We start from the raw sequence: 9634 nt of genomic DNA, 5'->3' as shown, positions 1-9634 counted from the left end.
GACAGAAATTTAGAAAGTATTTGGAGCTGTGGTGAGGATGGGTGAGAAATTGGTGGTTGCTTTGTACAAAATGTGGTGTATGCCGGTTTGCCTACGGGACAGGGCAGAAATAGCATTCATTATCGTTCCCAATGAATGCTATAGAAAGTAAAATGAAGTACCTTCGTATTTTTAGCAGTTTACCAGTTAAGCTGTTTGTATTTGTGAATGTGCTGGTACCCTTCGTTCTATGTTATTATCCCATTTTTTTCATCAAGAGTGCATTTATTTCTCGCCATCATCCTAACCTGTTTGCAGCCACTCATCAGTTGTGCACTTTCCAATGAATAAAAAACTAAGCTTTGAACGGAAATCAAATCTTTTCATCCGTGCTGCTGGTCAAATGTTGTATCGTGGAATGAAAACCGCTGTGAATGAGGAGATTTATGCAGCACCTACACGATGTAGAACAACCAAACACGGGTATGAGGTAAGTATGGTACGAATAAGGGCCATGGCCAAGCGCAGGAAAATACGGCAAGAATATGAGAAGGAGGTGCGGTTGCATGCATGGAGTGTTATTTTGCAAGCAGACAATGATCTGCACGTACATACCACGCACTCGTTAAACCATCACGTACCGGTAAGTGCGTGCGATGAGTGCTACATTCATTCGCTAAGAGTAGTTTTTCATCGCCTCACACAGGAATGTACCGGCGAGCAGGTCGTAGCTCATCCACAGCACCTGTGCAGGGATCACCGAATTAACAGATCGCGTGTTTTTAGCAGCGAAAATGTTCGCACCCCCAGAAAAATAATGTACGACGATGCACTCGCAGTGTTCTCGCCCGACGGCCGTCTTATACAGGTGGAAAATGCCCAAAAAGCATCGGACCAGGGCAATCTTATCGCCTTTTCATGCGTGAGCAAGCGCATATCAGTTACGTTCGACCAACGGCTGCTCGACCGCATGCGCATCGAGCCATCCATAAAACTGCACCTCATCGATGCCGATCAGAACATTTGGCTCGCATTCTCGGGCCTGCGGCCCGATGCGCTCCGAATTATATCCGAGGCGCGGTACCTTGCAAGACAGTACCGGTACACGTACATGGTGGACATAAGCCTGCGGCAGTTGGCAGGTGAGCTTGCGATGTATATGCAGCGGTACACGATCACGCGGGGTGTCCGACCGTTTGGTGTGCGTGTTATACTGTTCGGGGTGGAGGAGTGTGCGCGTGCGTTTGTTGTTGGGCCGGATGGCAACTACTCGGAGTACAAGGCCTGCGCTATTGGACAGAAGGCGGACAAGGCAGTGCACTTTCTGGAGGGTAATCTGAAGGATGATTGTGTGTGGAACAGCGTGAGTGCGGTTAGGGATGCCGCACAGAATGACTTCAGTAAAATGGTGACGTATTTGATTGACGAGAATGGGATGAGAGTGGTTGAAAGGGAAGAAATTAATGTTTAGTGGGAAGGGGCGGTGAGAGGGAATGTTTGTTGGCAGATGAGGGTTGGTATGTGCTTGAACCGCTGGCAGAACGGCTGATGCCGTGTTCTGGGCGGTGAGAGGGAATGTTTGTTGGCAGATGAGGGTTGGTATGTGCTTGAACCGCTGGCAGAACGGCTGATGCCGTGTTCTGGGCGGTCATAGAGCTGTTCGCACCTCAAGTGCACGTTCCCAACCGCTGTGTCTCCTCCCACCATGGAACCTTCTCAATTAAAATTGTTGACTGTGTCATATACCGGTGCTGTGATAGGTTTTGTTAGCCGTGGCTGTTGATCAGGAATGTGGTGATCGAGCAATACAAGCACTTTTTACGTGCCGTTCTCAGCGAATGCAACCGCTTACTTAAGTGACAGGTCATTGCCATTTCCTGCCACGTACCGGTGCAGTGGTATGAGACACCGTTTGGCAGGAGTGCCTGCAGGCGGGTGCTACTACACATCCTTGATGACCGGGCTGAGAGACTGATGTGCGCTGTCTCTGGTGTGCAGGTCCATTCGTGTAAGACGAGGGGTTGATTAACGTAGGCTCAGTGGAGAAGTACACACCGATCATAATGCGAAGAAATGAACGGTAGGGTAATACCGGGCTTCTCTGCTAAATCGTGTGAATGGGGTGGATGCGATGTAAATTACACGGCACTTCATGTTTTGTAGGACCGAAGCACAAATTAGCTTTGATGTGCATCAAATGAGGATGCGGATCAGAAATATTGGGCCTTGAATCTGTTGAGAGCAGTCCTAAAGGTACGGCACTGCCTCTCTTAGGACCTTGCGGGCTGCCCTCCAGTTCCGGCACGTGATTTTGTGGATAAGCCGCTGGTGCCAATGGCTAAAGGCTGTGCCTGGGGCGGTTCCTAAAAATATGCTTGATCGAGTGGGCGTGGTAGTTTTTGAACCGGGCCGGTGCTAAGAAAACGTGCAGATCAACATAAATGCAGCCTTTAATACCATTCACCACATATTTGAACTTGTTAAGGCGTGCAGCAGTTCTTCTGGGCGGCTTTCACCGCCGTTCGCTACGCTCTTCGTTCTCCAAGTTTGTTTTATGTCTTTGTTGCCGCTACACGCTCTTACGGGCCGTGTTTACCATTCGCATCAAATTTACCATTTCTTATCCTCACGAATCTCATCGTGTTTATTTCGTGGTCGCAATGGGGACAAATCACCGTTTCGCTACAAATCCGTTCTTTTGTTGGTCTGGCGTAGAACATAGCACATCTCCCGGTCACTGCGGTCCAGTGCATTATTTGCTAGTAATCTGGTTTTCAAGTCTCGCCAATTTTTATTGTATTTACGCTTTGCTGTGCAGAAGGCCAAGAGAAAGTCACACCGTGTTGCCAAACGTGAATAAACTACTTGTAATGGAACAAGGTATTGCAGAGTGATGTGTTGAACGAGTCATTGTTTGCAGGGCCAAACATTTTGTACATAGCTGTTACGATCACGATGGTTTTTCGGTGCAAGCCTGCACTTATTTTTTAGCATCCTGGTAGGAACTGAGGAACAGACCCACTAATTCACGGCACCCCCTTCCATCAAAAGCGAAAACAATGTTCTAAAAACAGTGTACCACAAATTGATTGTTACATCTTATTTTACCTTTGGGTAATAACCTCATCGGCTTTCTGTGCCACAAGTGTTCGTTTATGTACGAATGAAGAAATGTGGGCGGCATTTGAAACATCTTAAAATGCTTTTCAGCGCGCAGAGAAAAAGGGTTAGAGGGTTACCCGACCGTTTCTCTTTAACTAACATGCAGTGCTGTTATCACTTCTAAACGGAATCAAAGCTAGTTATTGCACCAAAACGAGTTTACTTTGTTGTTAAAGTCGTGCTTATATGTGAGCGGTGATATTTTCAGCCGTGATACCATGCTTCGTTCGCAGCCGTGTTACTGCGAATGTGAGTTTCAATGGACATCAGGAATTAACATTGAACCAATAACAATGTCTTTTTATGTGCAGAGGAATTTTATGGAAATGGTGTTTTAGTGGAGCACAGCAGCTAAAGGAAGAAGATATGTTGCGCTGTACATGAGAACACCTTGTGTCAAACCCTCTCTTGCACAAGAACTCGTGGAAATGTCCAAGATTAGATCACCACACCGATGAAGAAGCAGAGAAGGAGCGTTCAAAAATGAAAAGCATTAAGTCTGGTGATGAGGAGAGCGAGCTGTCCGTAGATAATACGGTGATCTCACCATCACTGGATGTGCGTAACATGGTCTGGGCAGATTGCCGGCGTTCGTACACCATGCCATCTGAAAGGAGAACGTAACATTTGAGCAGGAGCGTTGCCATGGCAGTCCTAACCGGTAGAACAAAGCGTGCTAACACCGGTCAAGCAAGAAGAAAGCGTTTACGATCAATTCCTCTTACTCAACCAAATTCAAATTTTAAAACGTTTCCGATTGCAGTAGAAAACAGCAGTTAGTTCTTCCTGCACGGCACGCTCGTTGTAAATTTACTGGCGCATCGTTACGGTGACCGTGCAGTTCCATGAAACAGTTTCAGATTCAATTGGCAATCACCGCATCGCACGTTCCGCCTTACCCAATGTTTGAGCGCTCGCCAAGCAATTTATACTTTTGCGTGCCCTAATTTAGCGCTTTCAGCACACTGCACAGCTGCATCAGCCCCTGCACACGTGCGCATCAATCACACTTCATGGTTCGCAGCACTTCCATTCGTGCATCATTTCTATTCCCGCATCCATTTGTTTTGTTTGCTGTGCCCCAATCATCACAAACCAAAACAAAAATTTAAAAAATAAAAAATTTTATCCCCACCAAAACAAAGAGCGATGCAGATATTCGTAAAAACACTCACAGGCAAGACAATAACACTTGAGGTGGAGTCGTCCGACACCATCGAGAATGTAAAGGCGAAGATACAGGACAAGGAGGGGATACCACCCGATCAGCAACGACTCATATTTGCGGGCAAGCAGCTTGAGGATGGACGGACGCTGAGCGACTATAATATACAGAAGGAGAGCACGCTGCACTTGGTGCTCAGGCTGCGGGGTGGCAAGAAGAAGAAGAAGAAAGTTTACACCACGCCTAAGAAGGAGAAGCCGAAGAGGATCGATACGAAGGATGTGGTGCTCACGCAGTTTAGTGTCGATAAGAACGGAAATGTTAGTGTGCTCAAGAAGGAATGCACTCGGTGCGGTGCAGGATACTTTTTAGGCATGTCTAAAGGAAAGGAGTACTGCGGTCACTGCCTCGAGGTGAGGATGGTAGTTGAAGCCTAATTAAACTGCGTTTAGTAACCGAGATGCGGATTGCGGTCCCGTTCATCCCACGCTCCGTACCGGTACACAGCTGATTCTAGCCGAGACCTGCAAATTTCTTTATTGTTGAGTCTTACCCTTCGCTCCTGCGAATGTGATGGGCATTTACGACACCTGGGCGTGTTTGCAGCGCTCGTCCATTCCCTTTTGACCGTTCTCCTCCAAATTGCACCGGTTGTTCTTCGTGTCGAACGATGAGCGCATCTCTCTTCCCGTGTCCGGTGTGCCAAGTGAGCGAACCCTTCATGAAAAATTGCTCATGTGGCCTGATGCACATCAGGTGATGTACACGGTGTCACCAGTCCTCAATCATCCTCGTATTTCATTTCATTACGATGCACGGCCGTGTTTGTTGCTGTTGATCGTTGTTTTTGTTTCATCACGCTAATTCTGCACGTAGTACACGCTGCTGATCGGTCGTACGACCGGTTATCATTGCAAACAGCAATAATCGTACAGGACTGGGGCACCGTGTGGCCTTGTTTCCAATGCTAAATGCCTCATAGTAAGTTATTTGCGCAGCAAAGCGTTGGTTTACTGCCACCTTGGTTGCCAATACCTTTTTTATCCTGGCGAGAATGTTTGTGCAACGGATAGCCGATCACTTTGAGCGCATTGACCGTGTCAGCATCAATTCCACGCTCCTTTGTTCTCGGTCGATAATCACACCTGTCCGTGTTGGTACGGTTTTTGCGGTGAGAGCTGCTTTATGTGCGAAATAGCAGCACAGACTAGGCAGTGGTTTTACGACAATGTTAGGATATGAGCTGTTTTATTGAACTGAGCGGTAAATGCTTCTCGTTATTTTGGTGTAAAAGCTGCCTAACATGTCTTTTCTCTGCGAACAGGTGTGAGAGTATGCTCAAGCAAACACGATTACCATCATAGATCGTGCAGGATTCACACGTTCTACCGATGTGCAATGTAAAACAATTATATTTTTGAAAGCTTGTTTAGCACATTGACGCCAGGGAATCTTCCATGGTTTGCCCAGGGCGCAAACGTGAATTGTTCATCATGCGATGCGTATTGTGTTGTAATTTGACTTGCTACAAACGTGAATTGTTCATCATGCTTGAAGCATTTTTAGTGCTGGTGGTCACCGGTTGCCCCACGGCCAAATCGAGTGCCGGTCACGGGTGAGACCCCATGGCATTCAACGTGTTAATCAGTTTGAAAATAAATCATTTGACATTTCATAAGGAATCAAAAATTTTTATTAAACATTTTTACGCCAAACAAATAGCCAAGATTGTTGTTCAACTCATATTTTCAGAAGCGCTCTCAGCCGTTCTGTGTAACAAATTCAAAAGGCATGATTATCGAGCGAAAACTAATTCTTTAACTCCGAGCAAAAGATTTAAAAAATGCAAAATACAGATTAAAGAAGGGAAGTGTCATTTAATCAACACTCACCCATTCTTCACCTTTTAAACAGAAACGATGTGGCTGGTTTTTGATACTCTAAACAGATTGCTGGCAATTATGTTGTGCCTGTGAGTATTTGATCCGAGAATGCCTTCTTTTCAGTAAAAAACGCGCTTCACCGTGAGTTAGCGCGGAAAGCAATGCTGTGACGTTTTAATGTGATTGATGAGACTAAAGAATGACGTACGCACAACCCTAAAATGGCTTGTAAGCATCAAAAATTTATTTTGCTCAGCTAGTAGCTGGTGCGAGAAGAGCTTCCTTCTCATGTTCCTTTATATTCGGCAACTTGTTGTCGCCGGTCGGTTCAAATTTCTTCGACTTCATATCCTGCAGGATCTTCTCCTCCAATCTACTCTGTATCGACTGGTAGGACGCCTTGTGATCAAATGTATCCATCAGACGATCGCCATACTCCTTAATAAAGCAAATCGTTGCGCCATTAGTCCATCCGAACCCATCTTGTGTTTTATACTCGCCGCCACCACCATGGTCTCCATTATTTGATGCGGTGTATTTTTCATAAAAACATTTCTTCTCCTCATAATTGATAAGTACAGATTTAAAGAAGCATTTTGCAATGTGGAACGCCATCTGAGGTTCCTTCAGTACATTCTCAAAATACTGCTGGAACAAGTAGTTGTGCGGTGCCCATACGTTCGGAAAATCCCACTGTTGGCCTGTTTTCTTATCGCTCACATCTCCGCTTGATGGCACACCACTCACGTATCCAAATATTTCGTGCTTGTTGAGCAGGATCACCCCGTACGCTGAGCTGTTCGGGGGCTCAATACCAAAAAAGAGGGGATATAGGTTCGATGGGTAAAACCGGTCACTCACATACCGTTGTGTGCTCGTGTTGTAGTCGTTCCAACAGCCTTTCTCTGCGTTCCATAGCACCGTGTTTATGAGATCTTTCAGTGCATCTGCTTTCTGCATGTATTCCTGTGCTCTTGGATCACTTCTCATACGCAACAGCATGGCGATTATCTGCATGTTCCTGCAGATCAGTGTGTTCAGGTCGACCGGCACTTTGTTAATGGTATTTATCGTGTGCATGTTCATGCCGTCTTCAAACCATCTGCTCGAGAAATCGATGCCTGACTCAGCAGCTGATTTCAGGCTGCTAAATATTCTGTCCTGCAGGGTTGCAGCGGTGTACTCCTTGTAAAAATGCCGTGCTTCCCTGTACGTGTTCAAGTCCTCCCTGAACGACTCAATGCGTGGGTAGTCCGAGTGCACGAGATAGAAAAACATTTCCTTTTTCTCCTCTCCGAACAAAAAAGTCTTTTGCTTCTCTCTTTCAAAGTATTTGAGCTCTCTCATGGCCATGTCTAGGCCCTTGCCAAGCACTAAATCATCGATCTCTTTATCTTTGAATTTAAGCATCGACTCAAGCATCAAACAGAAAAACGGCGGTTGCGATCTGTTCAGATAATACTTCCTCGTTCCATTTGGTATAAACTCGTACTCTTCAATCAAATAAATGAAATTCTTGAGCATGTTCAACGAAGGTTCCTTCAAGCCGGATGCGATCAGACCCTCAAGCACGAACCACGAATCCCAGTAATACATTTCCCTGAACCGTCCGCCAGGCACAACGAATGGATGCGGCAGCGGTATCAAAGTGCTCATATATCCTTTTTGCACGGTCCGCTTGTAAAGCATTTCCCAGCGCTTGTGCAATGCACACAAAAGCTCTTTAAGTCTTGTATTTGTGACGTTCACTAGGTGAAGCGTCTGTTCCTGCAATTCCTTTGAGATGTTTTCTTCCACTACGTCTTCGCCCGGAGGATAAAAATTACGATCTAGGAACTCTTTTATCACCTGCCTGCTTTGCACACTCCCCCTTTTCTGTATATCGTCCATGTGCTTAAGAAAGCGCTCGATTGTGTGCGATTGCCCATTTACCATGTAGCGCTTCACGCCCAGTTGCCTAAGAAGTGCGTTAGTGCGCATTTTCATGACACTTTGTGGGTACAGTGTTGGCCGGTGAAGTAAATCTACCTGGTCAACACTATCACACATAACAACTGTCACCAAAAACAAATCCAAATCCATGTATTCCTTGACACTGGTTATCGTATCCATTAGCGTATCCCCTCCAAACGAAAAATTTAGAAAAAATAGAAAAACAGGTGAAGCATTTATCATGTGTAGCGCAGCGGTCGCGTTTATAAAGAAATTAATTTAGTGATCTTGGTGCTCATCTTTGATTTGAGAATTATTAAAAAGGAAGTGATTTACTAATAAATTTGACGTGTCCTTCTATTCGCGTGTCCTAATGACGTGTTTTTATTGGTAGACTTTGCATTTATTTAAATTGATATTCATTAACCCGATCGACTTTTTAGCCAAGCAATTGATTGCACTGGGCGCTTTCTGTTGCTGATCATATACCCGCCAACATTTAATCATATCTGTTTTGACAGAATGAAAATGATTAAAGGTCATGATGGCCAGTCAAACAAAGAAATAGTAACACTTTATTGATAAATGATAATTTTTACTTTTTGTCTATAATTATTGGTTTGTTCCGTGCTAATTTCCCAAAAAGTAAATTATTTTTGCGTTTAGAGACAATTGAACAATTTTTCCACTTTTGTGTATAGAAGGGATGACTTCGCAGACAACATGTAATAACACGGGAGTGCTATCGAGCTGCTTTCTGCTTCAGAAGAAAATTGCGCTGCTGCGTATTGCAACGACAGCATTATAATGCTACCTTTCGTTGTTACCAAACACCTTTTTATCCTTTTGTTACTTGGTATACATTTTTTTTTATTTTACAGAATTCTTCTTACAATAACACATGCTTTATTTCCTCTACAAAGGTACCTTTGCTCATCTTTTTTACTTAACGCTCACTTTTTTATCTACTCACACAACAACACCAGATAAATACACTTTTCTGTCCATTGGGATCGACGCGGACATTTATTTGCTTTTGATTCATGGAGGAAATTGTGTGTCTCATGCACAGTACCTTCGTGCTCATTCCTAGCACAACATAAAGGTGTAATGCCACCGCAGTAATGATCTTAACACGCAGCTGTGACTTATGTGACATTTCCTCCCGATGCACCCAAGGAATTTTTGCTTTCAATAAAAAAGATTTACTTCGACGGCAATATGCCAACCATCCATCAATTCGCTTACAGTAATTCAACTGTTCTTCGCTCTTTATAATGTGTTATTCTCCCATCATCACTACCAATTGACTGAATTCGCTTCTTCTCATTCTGTCACTCGTAGCAAACATTGAACCGATGGCTCGTCCTAGCTGAATTGTCTCAGTCCGAGTGTCTGTGATATTTTGGAACAAATAACACCTTTTCGCTGCATGTGGCTACCAGAAAAACTTTTTTCATATAAATCGTTTTTACACTTTTTTCGTAATATGAGGCCGCTATTCATTTGCATG

The 9634-nt window shown here is 44.6% G+C and overlaps 4 protein-coding genes across 4 annotated transcripts; 3 read left to right on the top strand and 1 right to left on the bottom strand.

Annotated features, from left to right (window-relative positions):
- Positions 1–262: 262 nt before the first annotated feature.
- VCUG_00977 (uncharacterized protein) lies at positions 263–1450 on the top strand (the record flags this gene model as incomplete). Its single annotated transcript, XM_008075807.1, has 1 exon — positions 263–1450. The coding sequence occupies exon 1, from the start codon at positions 323–325 to the stop codon at positions 1448–1450; it is 1128 nt and encodes a 375-aa protein (XP_008073998.1). The 5' UTR covers positions 263–322.
- Positions 1451–2027: 577 nt separating this feature from the next.
- On the top strand, positions 2028–2873 carry VCUG_00976 (uncharacterized protein; the record flags this gene model as incomplete). The annotated part of the gene is made up of 1 exon (XM_008075806.1): positions 2028–2873. The coding sequence occupies exon 1, from the start codon at positions 2421–2423 to the stop codon at positions 2871–2873; it is 453 nt and encodes a 150-aa protein (XP_008073997.1). The 5' UTR covers positions 2028–2420.
- Positions 2874–4281: 1408 nt separating this feature from the next.
- VCUG_00975 (ubiquitin-40S ribosomal protein S27a) lies at positions 4282–4767 on the top strand. The gene has a single exon (XM_008075805.1). It carries the CDS (start codon positions 4291–4293, stop codon positions 4741–4743), a length of 453 nt encoding a protein of 150 aa, XP_008073996.1. The 5' UTR covers positions 4282–4290; the 3' UTR covers positions 4744–4767.
- A 1421-nt stretch (positions 4768–6188) lies between these two features.
- On the bottom strand, positions 6189–8372 carry VCUG_00974 (uncharacterized protein). Its single transcript, XM_008075804.1, has one exon. The coding sequence runs from the start codon at positions 8362–8364 to the stop codon at positions 6442–6444; it is 1923 nt and encodes a 640-aa protein (XP_008073995.1). The 5' UTR covers positions 8365–8372; the 3' UTR covers positions 6189–6441.
- Between the last annotated feature and the right edge of the window lie 1262 nt (positions 8373–9634).

Source organism: Vavraia culicis (assembly GCF_000192795.1).
Source record: "Vavraia culicis subsp. floridensis unplaced genomic scaffold supercont1.13, whole genome shotgun sequence".
Classification (NCBI taxonomy): domain Eukaryota; kingdom Fungi; phylum Microsporidia; family Pleistophoridae; genus Vavraia; species Vavraia culicis.
The sequence above is the reverse complement of the archived record's forward strand: the minus strand, read 5'-3'. Positions and strand labels throughout refer to the sequence as shown.

Coding starts and splice junctions, on each gene's coding strand:
- VCUG_00975 (XM_008075805.1), top strand. CDS start 4,291: ATGCAGATATTCGTAAAAACACTCACAGGCAAGACAATAACACTTGAG.
- VCUG_00974 (XM_008075804.1), bottom strand. CDS start 8,364: ATGATAAATGCTTCACCTGTTTTTCTATTTTTTCTAAATTTTTCGTTT.